General features: G+C 56.2%; 1 protein-coding gene across 1 annotated transcript in view; it reads right to left on the reverse strand.

Annotated features, from left to right (window-relative positions):
- PRKCZ (protein kinase C zeta) overlaps positions 1-16280 on the reverse strand; it is a 142352-nt gene extending 126072 nt beyond the window's left edge. The window contains exons 1-4 of the mRNA XM_033228672.1: positions 15977-16280; positions 11071-11192; positions 10067-10156; positions 7970-8020 (exon numbers count right to left, since the gene is read on the reverse strand). Of these exons, the coding sequence (XP_033084563.1) occupies positions 7970-8020; positions 10067-10156; positions 11071-11192; positions 15977-16047 (334 nt within the window). The 5' untranslated portion in view covers positions 16048-16280. The remainder of the gene's footprint in view (positions 1-7969; positions 8021-10066; positions 10157-11070; positions 11193-15976) is intronic.
- Between the last annotated feature and the right edge of the window lie 905 nt (positions 16281-17185).

Below are 17185 nucleotides of genomic sequence, written 5' to 3' on the forward strand. Positions count from 1 at the left end.
CCCTGTGCCACCACCCTCCTGGGCCCTGGGCAGCCAGGCACACGTGGCAGCAGGTGGAGCCCGCAGACCCAAGCTCCACCACCCAATCACTCCACCTCAACACCAACGAGGCCGCCACGGATACACACAGAGGATCCCCATTCGATCAGGGCGTGACCAGCCCTCACCTCCCCCCAAAAACCAGGCGCTCCTGATCTCATCACACGCTCAGCCCTGAATGCCCCGGCCCCCCAGTGTCCATCAGCAGAGGAATGGACAGACAGACAGGGTGAATCGCATCACATAATTCATCCAGCTATAAAAAGGAATGAAAAACCAACTAGGGAGAAGACACGTAAAGAAACAGAAGACTTGAACAACACAACGAACCACGTAGCTCTGACAGATACAGCAGAGCACTGTACCCACAACAGGGCACAACCTCAACGCACAGGGGACGTTTTCCAGGACACAACACCAGTGAGCCACAGATGCAGCTGCGGTAAATCTGAAAAAACAGACATTATCCAAAGTATCTTCTCCAACTACATTGAGATGAACTTAGAAATCAGTTAACAGAAAGAAAACAGAAGAATTCACAAATATACGGAAATAACACTACACACTCAACCAACAGATAGAAGATGAAACCACAAAGAAAATCAGAAAATGCTGAGAGATGAATGAAAATAGAAACACAACATATCAAAATTTCAGGGATGCAGAGAAGGTAGTGCTCAGGAGAAAATTTATAGTGATGAACTTTTTGTGTGTGTGAAACACAGTTTTGCCATGTGGCCCAAGGCTGGTCTCCGACTCCTGGCCTCAAGTGATCATCCCTCTTCAGCCTCCCAAAGCACTGAGATTACAGGCATAAGCTATGGCGCGCCTGGCTATGGTAATAAATATTTGAAATAAAAAAACGAGAAAGATCTCAAATTAACAACCAAATTTTACACTTTAAGGAACCACAAAAAGAACAAACCAAAAGCTGGCAGAAGGACGGGAATAATAAAGATGAGAGCAGGGCCAAGTGCGGTGGCTCAAGCCTGTAATCCCAGCACTTTGGGAGGCCGAGGTAGGCAGATCATTTGAGGTCAGGAGTTCGGGACCAGCCTGGCCAACACGCACAACCACATCTCTACTAAAAGTACAAAAATCAGCTGGGCATGATGGCGCATGCCTGTAATGCCAGCTACTCAGGAGGCTGAGGCAGGAGAATCACTTGAACCCAGGAGGCAGAGGGTGACATGCGCTGAGATCGAGCCACTGTACTCTCTCCGAGAGAGAGAGAGAGAGAGATAGAGAGAGAGAGAGAGAGAGAGTGAGTGAGCCTCCCAACAAAGCAAAGCCCAGGGCCTCACGACTTTGCAGGCAAATTCTACCAAACACTTGAAGAACTAACTCCAGTTTTTCTCAAACTTTTCCAAAAAAATTGAAGAGGAAGGAACGCTTCCTCACTCATTCTGTGAGGCCAGCACTACTCTGACACCAAAGCCAAAGTCACGACAAGAACCTCTGGCCATTGAGTCTTACGAACATGGACATAATTATCCCTTATGAACATGGACGTAATTGTCCCTTATAAACACAGACGTAAAAATCCTCTACAAAATACTAGTAAAATGAATGCAACAGCATATCAAGAAAATTACACACCATGAGCAAGCAGGATTTATTCATAGAATGCAAGGATGGTTCAACGTATGAAGATTAAAGTAATATATCACATGAACAAAATGAAGGAAAAAAACCACGATTGTTTTAACTGATGCAGAAGAAGCATGTGACAAAATTCAAAGCCCTTTCATGATAAAAACAATTGACAAACCTGGAATACAAGGAAACTATCTCGTCATAATAAAAACCACGTATGAAAAACCCACAGCAGACATTACACTCAGTGACGAAAATCTGAAAGCTTTTCTCTGAAGATCAGGACAAAGACAAGGATGATTGATTACACCACTTTTATTCAACAGAGTAGTGGAATTCTAGCCAGAATAATTAGGCAAGATAAAGAAATACAAGGCATCCAAATCAGGAAGGAAAAAGTAAAAATATCTCTGTGCACAGAAGATATGCTCTTACATGTAAGAAAGCCCTAAAGATTCCACAGAAAGTTGTTAGAACTAATAAATTCAGCAAAGCAGCAGGCAAAAAAGTCAACACATAAAAATCAACTGGACTTCTATACACTTACAATAAACAACCCAAAAGGGAAATTAAGGAAACAATTCCACTTGCGACAGCATCAAAAAGGATAAAACTTTTAGGAATTAACCAAGGGGGTGAAAGATGTGTACAAAGAAAACTGTAAATCACTGCTGAAAGAAATCAAAGAAGACGTAAACAAATGGAAACACATTTCAGTTCACGGATTGGAAGACTTCATACTGTTAAGACATCAGGACTACCCAAAGTGATCTACAGAGCCAGTGCAATCCCTGCATAAATCCCAATAATGTTTTCTTGCAGAAATAGAAAAGTCTGTCCTAAAATTCATCTGGAATCTCAGGGGACCCCAAAACAATCTTGAAAAGGAAGAACAAAGCTGGAGGGCTCACACTTCCTGATTTCAAAACTTCCTACAAAGCTACAGTGATCAAAACAGTGTGGCACTGACTCAAAGAGAGAGACAGAGACCAATGGACTAGAACAGAGACTCCACAAACGAACCCTCCATATATGGTGAAACGATTTTCAACAAGGGTGCCAATGCCATCCGCTGGGGAGTCTTTTCACCAATGGCGCTAAGAAAACTGGACCTCCACATGCAAAGGAATGAAGTTAGACACTTACCTTGCACCACATACAAAATTTAACTCAAGATAGATCCATGACCTAAACATAAAACCTAAAATTATAAAATCCTTAGATGAAAAAGAAGGGGAAAAGCTTCACAACGTTGGATTTGGCAGTGATTTCTTGGATGTGACACCAAATACAAAGGCAACAAGAGAAAAAACAACATTAAGCAGGATTTCAGGAAAATTTTAAAACTTTGTCCATCAAAAGGCACCATCAACAAAGTAAAAACACAACCCACAGAACAGAAGATATTTGCTAATCACATATCTGATAAGGGATTAACATCCAGGACAGAGAACTACTAACACTCACCAACAAAAAAACCAAACAACCCATTCAAAAATGGACACAGGAAGTGAACAGACATTTCACCAAAGAAGATACAGAAATGGTCAACAAGGCCAGGCATGGCAGCTGACACCTGTAATCCCAGCACTTTGGGAGGACAAGGCGGGTAGATCACTTGAGGTCAGGAGTTCGAGACTAACCTGGCCAACATGGTGAAACCCCATCTCCACTAAAAATACAAAAATTAGCTGGACATGGTGGCAGGTGCCTGTAATCCCAGCTACTCGGGAAGCTGAAACAGGAGAATCACTTGAACCCGGGAGGCAGAGGTTGCAGTGAGCTGAGATCGTGCCACTGCACTCCAGCCTGGGAAACAGAGCAAGACTCCATCTCAAAATATATATATAAATAGCCAACAGGCACATGAAAAAATGCTCAACATCACTTATCACCAGGGAAATGAGAACCAAAACCACAATCACATGCCACCTCACGCCCATTAGTACAGCTACTGTCAAAAAACAGAAAAAGGCAAGAGCTGGAGAAGATGGGAGACAGCGGCGCTCATGCACTATTGCAGGGGGTGGAAAATGCTGCAGCCACCGTGGGCACAGCAGCTCTTTAAACAGAATTATCGGCCAGGTGCGGTAGCTCACACCTGTAATCCCAACACTTTGGGAGACTGAGGTGGGCAGACTGCTTGAGCCCAGGAGTTCAAGACCAGTCCACGCAACATGATGAAACCCTGTCTCTACAAAAAATACAAAAATTAGCCAGGCGTGGAGGCACATGCCTTCAGTCCCAGCTACTTGGGAGGCTGAGACAGGAGAATCGCTTGAGCCCAGGAAGTAGAGGCTGCAGTGAGCCGAGATCATGCCACTGCACTCCAGCCTGGGCGACAGAGCGAGACGCTGTCTCAAAAATAAATAAAACTAGAATGATCAATGATCCAGCAATTCCACTTCCGGGTCTACACCCAGAACTGAAGGCAGGGTCTCCAGAGGTCACCGTGCACCCGTGCTCACAGCAGCATCATTCACGACAGCTAAACTGTGGAAGTCACCCATGTGTCCACCGACAGAAATGGGTAAACAAAATACATCCAGGCAACAGCCTGCGGTTCAGTCTTAAGAAGGAAGGAGACTGTGACACAGGCTGCTCATGGCTGCACCTTGAGGACACAGTGCTGAGTGAAATAAGCTGTCACAAAAGGACAGATCCTGTGTGACTCCACTCACAGGAGGACCCTAGAGTCACCAAACTCACAGAAACAGAAAGCGGTGGGTGGGTGCCGGGGCTGGGGGAGGCAGAATGGGGAGTGAGCGTTTCACAGGGACAGAGGCTGAGTCTGGGAAGATGAAGAGAGTTCTGGAGATGAGCGGTGATGATGGCTAGACAGCAATGTGAGTATTGAATACCAATGAAGTGTACCTTTAAAAAATGGCTAAGATGGGGCCGGGCTCAGTGGCTCACACCTGTAATCCCAGCATTTTGGGAGGCCAAGATGGGTAGGTCACTTGAGCCCAGGAGTTGGAGACCAGCCTGGGCAACATGGTAAAACCCTATCTCTACAAAAAACAAAACAAAACAAAAAAACCTCAGCCAAGAGTGGTAACGCACACCTGTAATCCCAGCTACTCAGGAGGCTGAGGTGCGTGGACTGCTTGAGCCTGGGAGGCAGAGGTTGTAGTGAGCCAAGATTGCACCATGCACTCCAGCCTGGGTGACAGAGCAAGACTCCGTCCCCCACCCCCACCCCCCCCCAAAAAAAAAAAAGTTAAGATGGCAAAAATAGACGTTATGTGCATTTTACCAGAATAGAAAAAAGATCTGCAGTGCTAAGAATGCCCCAGCATGGAAGAACCTTGGGAAGGTCAGGCGGGTGAAAGCCACCAGAGGCAAAAGGACAAACGTGCGGGATTCCACAGACACCGAACATCCAGGATCCGCAGGGCCACACGGACTCCAAACGTCCAGAATCCACAGGGCCACAGAGACAGAGGCCGAGCGGAGGTGGCCAGGGCCAGGGCTGGGGCGGAACAGGGAGTGACCGCTGATGGGCACGGGCTTTCCTTTTGGAATATATTTTGGGTTTGGAACTACACAGAGTTGATAGTTGCAAGTAGAGAGTTTTTTTAGAAATCTATAACACCAATTAACTTCATCTAGACACACATAGAATGTGCCAGAAGGTCCTCTGCTGACGGTGAGACAGGCACGTCCAGGCGTCTGAACCAGGCCCACGGTACAGCCGCAGTCCTGCCCTCATCCGCCTCTGGCGTGCTCCATCCACTGTCCACACCTCCCGGTCTGACCCTTCTCACTGACCCTCAGCCTGGGCAGTGCTGCCTGAGGACAAAACACCTGTGAACATCCCCACAGGCGCTAAAACCACAGAGCCCCGGGCGGCGGCCACTGGCAACCAGAGCAGGGTGTCCTGCCTGAGATGAGCACCGAAGTCACAGCGAAAGAAACACGTGTGACATCAGGGAGAGCGCCAGCCCCCCAAGCCCTGGTGGCCTGGGACCCCGTGCGGGCGGTGTGTTCCCACACACTCCTGACACTAGCACCATAAACCCACGTCCAGGTGGACATCAGCACGCAGGGCAGGGCGGGGCGGGGTTCCCCACCCCCGGCATCCACCTCTGACCTCCTCGGCAACGGCTACCCCAGAGGCTCTGGCGGAATGTCCCCAACCAGGCTGAGTGGTCCCCAAAGCCGTGGAGCCACCCCCGGTAAACATCTCAAGGACCTACTCATGTGCCCCAGGAGGTCCTTCCTCGGGGCTTGGCCACGTTCTCCGCATTCCCCACAGTGACGCGGCCGCCACCCCCACAACACACTCCCCTGCAGAGCCCAGGCCTCGAGGCATCCTGTGACCCCCCCCAACTTCCCCTTCCTCCACCGCAGTGGCCGAGCAAACACGGGCCCCCCCTTCCCTACGTGAGGCCGGCAGGTTGTCCACACGGGCAGAGGCGCCGCTGAGGTCGCAGACAGAAAAAGCAGACCCCAGACCCCCAGGCAGGGTTGAGACAAGAGGCAGACATGTCACAGAAATACGGCAGGCTTCCCCCGCCCCCAGGGGCCACACTGGCCACATGTGGACACCTCTGGGTGTGCACAGTCTCAGCGCACATGGGACAGATGAGCACAGTCCTGTCACCAAGTCAAAAAATCATCCAGGTGGCAAATAAACATGGCCCGTGGTCCCCTCCTACAAAGCAGCAGCATGAGGCTGCAGGGCGCTGTGGAGGGCACAACCATCGTCTTACCCACGGGGAGTATGTTTTATTTATGTGTCTACGTAAACGTTATGTACTCGCACCCAGCCCCACCCTGAGCTGCTCCAGGCACCCCCAGAACAGCCGCATCTCAGAAGTCTCTCCCTGACCCACATCCCTGCAGGGCCCGAGTCTCTCCCTGACCCACACCCCTGCAGGGCCCCCGTAGCCCACAAGCCGGCCCCAGTCCCACTTGAGGCAAAACTGCAGCCGAGAATCCACCCCTGCTCCTGGACCTCGCCAGCCTGGGCGGACTCCGTCCGGCACCCTCAGGGCCCCCAAAGTTCTTACCCCTGGGACTCCCCATTCCCCCACCGCCTTCTCAACATGGCCTCTGAATTCCAACCTGTGCCCTCGCCCGGCCACTCCCACCCAGGACCGTGGACGTCACACATCATCTCCCTTCTACCTGCCTCCCACTGGGACACACAGGGTCCCCAATCTCTCCAGCCCAGGTGGTACCATCTCCAAGAGCCACAACCAGGGCTGAACAAAGGAACGTGCCCCACCCCCCGCCTCCTCACACTTGCCTCGTGCTGCCAAAACCTCCCGGTGGTGTCTGCCTGCCATGGCCATACCCCATCTCCTCCTGCCAGCCCCTGGGCAGGTCCAGCCCCGGACCACCCGCTCCACTCCTGCCAGGGCCCGCCTCTGGATGTCTCCTCAGCCTTGCTGGCCACAGTTCAGGGACCTCTGTTGGCTGAGGGCTTGAAGCCAGGATGCCACGCTGCCCTCTCCCCGGGGTGATCATGGAAATCCCGTGGCTCCTGGGGCCTCCCCTACGCTAAGCGCTGCCAAACCTCTATTCGACCCTACTTCTCCCTGGAAGCCGAGACTCTAACCCCAACTGCCCACTCGCCCTCTTGGCCTGAATCTACCCCCACCTCCACTTCCTGCCCAACACAGGGCACCGCCAACACCCAGCATCCAGCCTGAGGCCAACCTGGTGTGCACCCTGGCAGCAGGGGTTGGGGACACCTTGCCCGAAGGGCACTGAGCCACGTGCCCTGCACTGGACAGGCAGCGGCCTCGGTCCAGGATCTCCTGCCCACACAACAAACAAGGCGTGGCACGGATGCTGGAGGCAGTGTGGGGTTTGGAGGGTGGGGTGGAACCCCATCAAACACAGCCATGGGCCCAGCGGTCTCCGGGATGTGGTAGGAAGTGAGGTCAGAAGCTTCCCTCTGAAACCACAACACCCGGGACTCACTTTCCTCCCGATGGAGCCAGCGTGGAATGGAGGGAGCCCCCACTCCAGCTCAGGGGCCAGCAGGGACCAGGAGTAGACAACTGGCCTGGGGGTGGTCATGAGCTGAGGCAGCCACATGGGAGCAGTGTCCAGCCTCCCACCTGGCCTTTCCCTCCTAGGGAGGCAGCAAGGCACCCCTGGACTTCTCATGCCACCAACCAGCCAAGTGAGTCTCCCACCACGCAGTGCTGTCAGCCAGAACATGCGCAGGCAGCAGCTGTGGTCACCATGGCTGCTCATGCCCTGACGCTCCATGAGGGTGAACCTCCGAAAACGGCACCACTGCCTCCTCCTTGGCACAACGGATCAATAGTTCAACCCCGTGACATGCAAGACCAGTGTAGGAAACCCCAGTACTCACTGTCTTCTCCTGGACACGGCAGTCCTGGCTGCTCAGGGGTGCTCGGGAAAACTGGACGAGAGAGAGGAAGAGAGAGCGTCAAGGCCCCGCGGCTGCCACTCAACAGTCTCACGGAGGAAGTCCCGCCTCAGGCAGGCTGAGCACACGGACTTCACACAAGGCGCACGTGGCATTGCCAATGAGAGCCCGCTCCTGGGAGACGTGAAACGCAGTGCATCTACGTAGGCCAGGCTCCGTTAGGTAGGACTTAAAAACCCACAGAAAAATGTAGGGTAAAAGGCAATCAGAGGGACCTGGACAGCAGAATCGTCAGAGAAAGCCACTGATTTGTATTTTTAAACTATGTAAAAATGGGGAAGAACTGCAATTACTTTGAAAACTGACTTTTAAAAGCACTTTAGATTCCATTTCTTTATACTCAAGACAGAGTTCAAAATTATTTTAACACACATCCTGGGCTTCCACGATAAATTATTAAAAGAGATGCTTAGGAAATATTAAAACTTGGCTGGAAACGATGGCTCACGCCTGCAATCCCAGCACTTTGGGAGGCTGAGGCGGGTGGATGACGAGGTCAGGAGATCAAGACCCTCCTGGCTAACACAGTGAAACCCTGTCTCTACTAAAAATACAAAACATTAGCCAGGCGTGATGGCGCATGCCTGTAGTCCCAGCTACTCGGGAGGGTGAGGCAGAAGAATCACTTGAACCCGGGAGCCGGAGGCTACAGTGAGCTGAGATCACGCCACTGCACTCCAGCCTGGGCGACACAGCAAGACTCCATCTAAAAAAACAAAACTTAGCCAGGCATGGTGGCACATGCCTTAGTCCCAGCTACTCGGGAGATTGAGGCAGGACAATCGCTTATACCTGGGAGGTGAACGTTGCAGTGAGCAGAGATAGTGCCACTGCACTCCAGCCTGAGGGCAGAGCCAGACTCTCTCTCAAAAAAACAAAACAAAACAAAAAAGTTTTGGAGAGATGGGGGTCTGACTATGTTGCCAAGATTGATCTTGAATGCCTAGGCTGAAGCGATTCTCTCACCTCGACCTCCCAAAGTGCTGGGATTACAGGCGTGAGCCACTACACCCAATCTAGTCTTTAAATTTAAAGCCACGTTGATATAAAGGGCTACAAAAATTAAATATTGTACCCAAGTAGCCCTGTGTCCAGGAGAATGATGGATCTGTCAGAAAACTGTGGGTGGTTTCGAGCTTTGGTCCCATCTTGGACTCAGTGGTCCATGGCCAGACGCCTGGCAAGGAGCCCAAGCTAAGCCAGAAGTGGACACAGAGACACAGACGTGGCTGGCTGGCCACAGCTGCTGGAACCACACTCGCAGGCCCCAGACACCCTGGAGACCCCAGCAGTACTAGGGAGCCTAAAGTGCTCACCTAAAGACAAAGTCACACCTCCCACACGTCAGCTCATCACAGGGCTTTGAACTTAAAGCCGAGGACAGCTGTGAGCTGGGAGCTGGGCCCAGGGAGCACCGGGCAGGTGAGGTGGCTGGTGGGGCTGTCCCCACTGTCCACACGCACCACGGGCTCTACGCTGGCCACTGGAGCCTCTGAGCAGTTTATGGGTTCTTTATAAGAGCAGTTTTCATTTGGGTTAATAAAATGTCAAAGAAAAGGCTGGGCGCGGTGGCTCACGCCTGTAATCCTAGCACTTTGGGAGGCCGAGGCCGGCGGATCACGAGGTCAGGAGATTGAGACCATCCTGGCTAAAACAGTGAAACCCCGTCTCTACTAAAAATACAAAAAATTAGCCAGGTGTGGTGGCGGGCACCTGTAGTCCCAGCTACTCGGGAGGCTGAGGGAGGAGAATGGCGGGAACCCGGGAGACGGAGCTTGCAGTGAGCTGAGATCCGGCCACTGCACTCCAGCCTGGGTGACAGAGCGAGACTCTGTCTCAAAAAAAAAAAAAGTCAAAGAAAAAAATCCAAATGGCATTACATTAGACATCCCTAAGTTCTCTGGCATCACAGGATTTTAAACCATGATCCTATATGGCGTCCAACCCCCCAGGTGGTCTGGCAGGCACCCACAGCCAGGAACAGCCCCAGGGCTGCCCACCACAGACCCCAACACTGACCATGAATGATGAGGCCTTCGTCCCTGCGCTGACGGGCCAGGCGGAAGGCCTCTTCCAGCTCCATCTGGGAGGACACCGTGCAAGGGTCACCTGGGTGGGGCAGGAGACGGTGCTGAGGTCGCTGAAGGCCCAAGGCAAAGCGGGCTGTGATGGGCCCGCTCAGCACACCAGACGAGGGTCTAGTCCCACTGCTCAGATCGGCCACCTCCTGGCAGGGTTGGGAGGTCCAAGGACGGCTGTGCACACTAGGGAGTCACCCGGCCCCCGGTGCCGCCTCAGAGCCACCCAGGAAGGGAAGCTGGTGCACTCACAGCCCTGGGCGCCACTTGGAGGGCTAAGCAGTGAGCAGGGCTGAGGACACTCTCCTGAGGTCAGTCCCAGGTGGAGGGAAAGTTTCTTGCCCTCTGTGGCTGGATAGGGACATGGAGGTGTACAGAACCCACGCCCTGCGGGGCTGTATCCAACCCAACGGGGGCGGCATCAGGCTCCACCCACATGGCCGTGTCCTCAGCCAACAGCTGCCCGCCAGTCCCTGGGAGAAAGGGGTCTCTCTGGACGTCTCCCAATCCCCTCCCACCCTTTTCAGGATGTGTGTCTAAGAGAGAGGAGGCGGGCACGGCGAGCCCTGGCTGCACGCGCCCTCCCCATGGTCCCTAGAACATGAAGAGCCCATCCTTCCAGAAGCACCTACCGGAAAAGGCCAGGACATGAGAAAGGAGGTCAGAGGAAGAGGGGAGGACCTGCCCAGGGTGGGGCAGGGAGACCCCCTGCAGGCAGTTCAAGACCAGGGCCCTTCCTAGGGGCATCGGGGCCCAGGTCCTTGTTAAGCATCTGCAGCCATCCTCTTTCCCACCGCCCCACTGGGGAAAAGTTGGCTCCAACAAGTTTAATTCCACGGTTTTAAGTCTCCCCACGGAAGAGGCTGAGCACACTCCGCACACAGAGGCTGCCCTGGCAAAGTCCCCTGAGGCTGAGGATTCTGGCCGACACGGGACAAGGGCTACCTTCGCTGTCCACCCACTTGAGGGTGAGCGGGTGCTGCTGGTGCAGACAACACATGTCTCTCACTTCCTCGCAGAGCTCCTCGAAGGTTGTGGCGGCGTCCACGCTGGTGATGAAGATGTCCCTGGGGCAGAGGGGACACAGGCATCTGTTACCGTGGGGCATATTTGAATCATATTAAACAATTAACCAAATCATGGATTAGATAAGTGAAACTTTCCCCAAAAACAACATGACGGCCTCCCCCACGCCCCTCCAACACAAAGCAGAACCATTAACCATAACCATCGTTTAAAAACAACCACCATCAACTTCCTCGCACAGAGAAGAAAGTGCGACGACCTGGCTGGAAAGAATGAGGTCAAACTGGGAGAAAAGAAAGCGCCCTCTTGTGGGAGGCCTGGCAACGGCACCTGGTCGGACTCCCTTTCAAGTTCACCCAAATGTGGGTGATCCCGGGATGGACACAAGCTGGGTCGGTGCAGGCCCCCGGCTTCGGTAAGGTAAAGGAACCCAGTCAGACCTGCCCCCAGACCTCAATGGTGCCAGCGGTGGAGGCCAGACCTTCAGGGGGTGAAGGGGTGGCAGATTAAATAATTCCATAATGAAAGGTCGCTCTTTAGACCCCAGAGTGGCGACTGGGTCCGCTGCTGCGGCTACGACAGAAGCCCGGGCAAATTTTTATTTTTTTGAAAACCGAGTCACACAGTGTCAGTGTCTTTTATCTTCTCAGCCCCAGACAGGACCTGAATCCCAGGGGCTGGAGAAGCTCAGGGACCCCCAGGCACCCTTTGAAGGCTGGTGCTTCCCTGCTGCTAGAAACCCGAGGTCCCCCCATCACCGCCTGCACTGAGCAAGAGCTGGTCTCACCCTGCGTGGAGGGGAGGGACCACCACAGGGCCTAGCTGGTGTTTCCTGAAACTCGGAGCAGGAATCACACCCTCGTGGAACACACTGAAATTTCAGAGAAATCTACGGCTTTCTGACACCCACAAGAGCGTGGGGCAAGAACACAGGGCCTATAAAAAGAAGCCTTAAGGGGTGTGAGACGTCCCAAACCACAGAGATACAGGCTTTCCTCTTTGCAGACACTGCTGGCTCCCCATCAAGGTTATCTGAATTCGTCAGACAAGTTTCGAGAAACAAAGTTCTCATCCCAGACAAGAACTCCACTGCAAACAGAACACAGGATCTGACCACAGTCACAGCCCCAGCATAGCAGCCCAGGGCCCACCTGCCCCACAGGCTCACCCAGCCCACCCTGGGCCCCAGCCACCCACCCCTTCCTGCTGGAACTGGCCACCTAGCACCTGTCCCCAGTGCCCGAGCACCCCACAGGAACCACCCTGGCTGGTCTTCGCCACAGCCCGCAGCATCACAGCAGATTAGGAAAATGAGGAATGGAGGGTCACACACCCATTACCCTGGGTTCGCCCCAAGCTGACATCCACGCCTGCTGCCTGACCTGGCGTCCAACAGTCCGACCACCAGGAACTCCAGAGTGGGAGTCAGCCATCCCTTCACCTTTGACCCCTTCCTGCCCCATGCCCCCGCCCCACACAGTCCTGTTCCCAGGTGGAAGCCAGTTTCCTGCCAATCTGGAGGCCAGGTGGGTGGCTCCAGTCAAACCCTAGGACTTGGGAAGTGTCGGGCCACCACCTCCAACCCTATCCCAATCCTGCATCAAACAGCTGCTCTGTGCCCCTCGGCAGGGGTGTCCAGGACCCAGCACCCAGCAGCCAGCTGGGCCGCCAGGGAGAGACTCCTGTGTCTCTGCGGGGCCCAGCACCAAGCCCTGAGCTACCGCCTGCCCTGGTCTCTGGGCTTGGCACACAGAAGCTCCCTGAACACAAAAGTTGTCTGAGCTGGGCCAGGCGCGGTGGCTCACGCCTTTAATCCCAGTGCTTTGGGAGGCCGAGGCGGGCAAATCACGAGGTCAGGAGTTCAAGACCAGCCTGGCCAACAAAGTGAAACCCCATCTCTACTGAAACTACAAAAGATTAGCCGGGTGTGGTAGCAGGCGTCTATAGTCCTAGCTACTCGGGAGGCTGAGGCAGGAGAATGGCTTGAACCTAGGAGGGGAAGGATGCAGTGAGCCGAGACCACACCACTGCAGCCTGGGTAACAGAGCAAGACTCTGTCTCAAAAAAAAAAAAAAAAAAAAAAAAAAACAGTCTGAACTGGAAAAGGGAAGAGCCAGCACCACTGCTTGTGACTCTAGAAGAATGGGCATCTGAGACTCGGTCTGGGAGCCTGGCCCAGGTCACCTGGGACTCCCTGAAAACACAGGTGTCCGGGGACCCCTCAGGCCCACAGGGAGCCGGGGGGGAGGTGAGGATTGGATCTCAAGTGTGCTCAGAGGGCCTTGGGGGGACAGGCAAGGATGATGGGGTGGCCATGCCCCATGGGGGTGACTGAAGAGCTCCTCCTTTTTCTTTTTTTTTTTTTTGAGACGGAGTCTCGCTCTGCCGCCCAGGCTGGAGTGCAGTGGCATGATCTCGGCTCACTGCAAGCTCCGCCTCCCGGGTTCACGCCATTCTCCTGCCTCAGCCTCCCGAGTAACTGGGACTACAGGCGCCCACCACATTGCCCGGCTAGTTTTTTTTTTTTTTTTGTATTTTTTTAGTAGAGACGGGGTTTCACCGTGTTAGCCAGGATGGTCTCGATCTCCTGACCTGGTGATCCACCCGTCTCAGCCTCCCAAAGTGCTGGGATTACAGGCTTGAGCCACCGCGCCCGGCCGAGCTCCTCCTTTTTCTAAAGACTAGTCTTCCACGTGTCCACACTCAACTACCTCCACGGACAGCAGCGTCTCACCCCAGGGACGGAGTTTCTAGGGCTTCCAATAACCCAGTACTCATCCTGGCAACCACTTTCTGGAACTGCGTCATTGCCCTAAGGCCTGAGTGTCCCACCCCACAGCCAGTCCCCTCAGAGAGGCACCGGTGCCAAAAGGGACGAGGAGCCAGCATGGGGAGAAGGGCACTTCACACTCTCCAGTAGAGAGAAGGAGGACCTGGGAGGGGACAGAGGAGAGAAGGAATGGTAGGAGCAGGGAAGACCCAGAGGGGAGACAGGCCCTGGAACAGGGAGGAAGGTGAAGGAAGAGGTGTGGCAGGGAAGGTTGAGAGGGGAGAGCGGGAAGAGGAGGGAAAACAACAGGGAAGAAGGGAGGAAGAGGAAGGGGTGGGGAGAGAGGGGAGAGAGTACGGGAAGGGAGGGAAGAGGAAGGGGTGGGAGCCTGGTCTCTCCAGCCCGGGAAACCAGAGTCACCAGGTGGAATTACACCCGCCCCACCACCAAAGTGCTCCCAGGGGCCAAAGCAGGACAGAGGGAGGACGGGGCAGCCCAGAACTCCAGGGCACTGCCCTTAAGCCTTGGTCCCGGGAATCGGGCACCGGAATGCAGGAGGGTCTGGGCCCCTGCAGCCCTGCGGGTGTGGACCTCCCTCTTGCAGGACGTCCCTGACCTCCACACCATCACCTGTTGCCTAGTTTGGTGGCTCCAGGCTGGGAAGGAGACAGCAAGCCCAGGTCCTTGGACAAGTCCAACAGCCAGGACCTCAATCACACCAAGTTTTAACCGGCTGACTTCCAGGCCAAAAGACATGGCTGCCCTATCTCTTTGGGTGGGGTTGGACGGTCAGTTCCCCCGAAATCCCTTTCTTCTGGTTTCTGGCACCAAATCCGACCCCACTGCACCCCGAGGGTTCCAAGTGCTTGCCAGAGGAGGGCTGCAGAGACCCCAACCTTCCCAAAGAGACAACTGAGCCTCCTCAACAAACCCGGGGCCAAGCAGCCCCATACGGCTGACCCGAGACCCCAAGACAAGGTTCGCAAGGAGCTGAACCCGCTCAGACTCGCAGGGCACCACAGAGATCCCTGGGGTACTGTCCTGAGAGGACATGGCCCAGGGAAGATGTCACCCACTTAACCCTGCCAGCCCTCCCTGCCTCTGGGGCTCAGGTTGCCACTGCGGGAGCTAAGGGCGCACCGGGGCAGGAGCAGCTTTTCAAGATCCCAAGGACCATCCAGTGCAAGCCAGGAGCCCGCAGTCCGCTCCCTTCTCTCTCCGCAGCAGGGGCCACCCTCACGGGAGCGGAGGTCCGAGTTCGGGGCTCCTGGGGATGCAGGCAGGTGGAAGAACAAACCCACGGGTCCTCCCTTCCCCACCACCCACACTTCGGGGGGCAGCGACCCCTCCGCTGTGCCTGTGAGCCCGGCCACCTGGTGCAGCCCCCACCACCCCCACCAGCGCTGCCCCGAGGCGACGGCCAAGCGTCCAGGACCCCTCGGCTCCGGCCCCTGACCGCGCCCCCTCCCACAGCCAGGCAGGGGATTCCGGGGCGGCGGGTGCGACGCAAACCCCGGGGCCAGTCTCGGCCGCGCCGTCGCCTCCAGAAACCCCTGTCCCCACCCGACCACCCGGAGCCCTGCCGGGGGCTGCAGTGGAGCCACCGCGCCCGCTCCAGGGGTCTCCGGACTTTGGCTAAAGCGAGACCCCCGGCCGGGTAAACGAGGAGAACATTTAGGAAACGCTGATTTTAAGAAACCCGCCAGGAGTTTTCACAACTTCATGAAAACTTTCAATCCTTACAGGTTTGCGGCCGGAATGTCCCCGCCCAACTTTCCAGCGAAAACGTCAACCACAGTGACCCGGCCGAGGAGCGCGCGGCGCGGGGCCGACCCCAGAGAAACCCCGTCCCGGGAAAGGAGCCGGCGCTGCCCACGAGGGGTCTGCGGGTGACGCTCACGGGCGGGGACCGAGGACCTCCCGCGACAGCCCCGGGCCCGCAGCGACCTCGCCGCCCTCACCCTTCCTCCCTCCAGCGCAGGAGCCCCGACGGCTGTGCCCTCCCCGCCCTCCCTGCCTCACCCGCCGCCGCTCCCCGCCCTCCCAGCCGCTCACCCTCCGTAATGCGCCTTGAGGCGGACGCGGCCGCCGCTCCCGTCCATCTTGGGGCTGGTCCTGCTGGGCATGGCGCGCTCCGCCGGCCGCCGTCAGCGCTGCGCCCCGGGAGCTCCGGCCATGGCGCGGGGCGGTGGCGCCAGGTGGGGCCGCGGCGGAACGCGGAAGGCAGCGCCCAGGACCGACGGCTCCGGCCCGGCCCGGCCAACTCCGCGGAACTCCCGCGGCGCGCGGGCGGCAGCTGGGGGCGCGCGGGGCGGGACCGTCCGGCGGGGGCAGGGGCGGGGGTCGGGGGGGCGGTGTCCGAACATGGCGGACCGAGGTGGAGCCGGCGGCCAATCCGCGGGGCGGGCGGTCCCGGGGCGGGCGGTGGCACCTGCGGCCAATGAGGGCGAGGCGGGGCCGCCACCTGGGCCAATCCTCGAGGGACCCCCGGCAGCGGCCCAATGGCGAGGCGCGGGCGGGGCTACCTGTCGGGCGGGGCGCGGCGCACCTGCGCCAATGGGACCGCGCGCGGCGGGGCTCTGCCCGGCAACCGGAGGGGCCCCGGCCTGGGGCACGGAGCTGCAGACCCGGGAACTCCCTGGAAACGCAAGTTCTCGGCCCTCGCCCAGACCCTCCGAATCGAAACTCCTGCGGCGCGCGCCCTGCCAGCCCGAGGACCCCGCCGTCCAGGGGTCTCCTGACATCTCACACATGCCGGACTGAAGCTGCAAGGAGCGGAGAACCCGGCCAGGGTCAGGGACGGGAGGGTCCAGACTCAGGTTCTCTGGGCCCCAGCCCCCGCTTCGCCCCCAGCGAATCCAAGGTCCCCTGTAGGGAAGGGCCGTCCACACTCGCGAGTGCAACCGCTCACTCCGCCCAGGTCAAGGACGCGGCATTGCCCCTAGTCGCCCATGACCTTCATTTCTGAAGCCACAGCCTCTTGGGCCTTACTTCGGGAGGCTTGATCTGGACAATCGCCCTCCAGGCCACTCCACCGCCGCCCAGCTCCCTGCCTCCTGGGCTCCTCCCCTGAAAATGCGGTCGAGTTTTCCCTGATCAAACCCATCCCTTACTGTCTGTATCCGCTGAAGCCCAGACCTGCTGCCTGCAGGACCTCACCCAAGCACCAGGTGGACACCCAGACCCAGCTCCTGACCTCGGCCCCTCTCCCCTGAGAGTGGACCTGCTCAGGCCACGGCCCTCACACCCCTCACCCAGACACAG

This window comes from Trachypithecus francoisi, unplaced genomic scaffold (genome assembly GCF_009764315.1).
Source record: "Trachypithecus francoisi isolate TF-2019V2 unplaced genomic scaffold, Tfra_2.0 Lachesis_group12, whole genome shotgun sequence".
NCBI lineage: Eukaryota > Metazoa > Chordata > Mammalia > Primates > Cercopithecidae > Trachypithecus > Trachypithecus francoisi.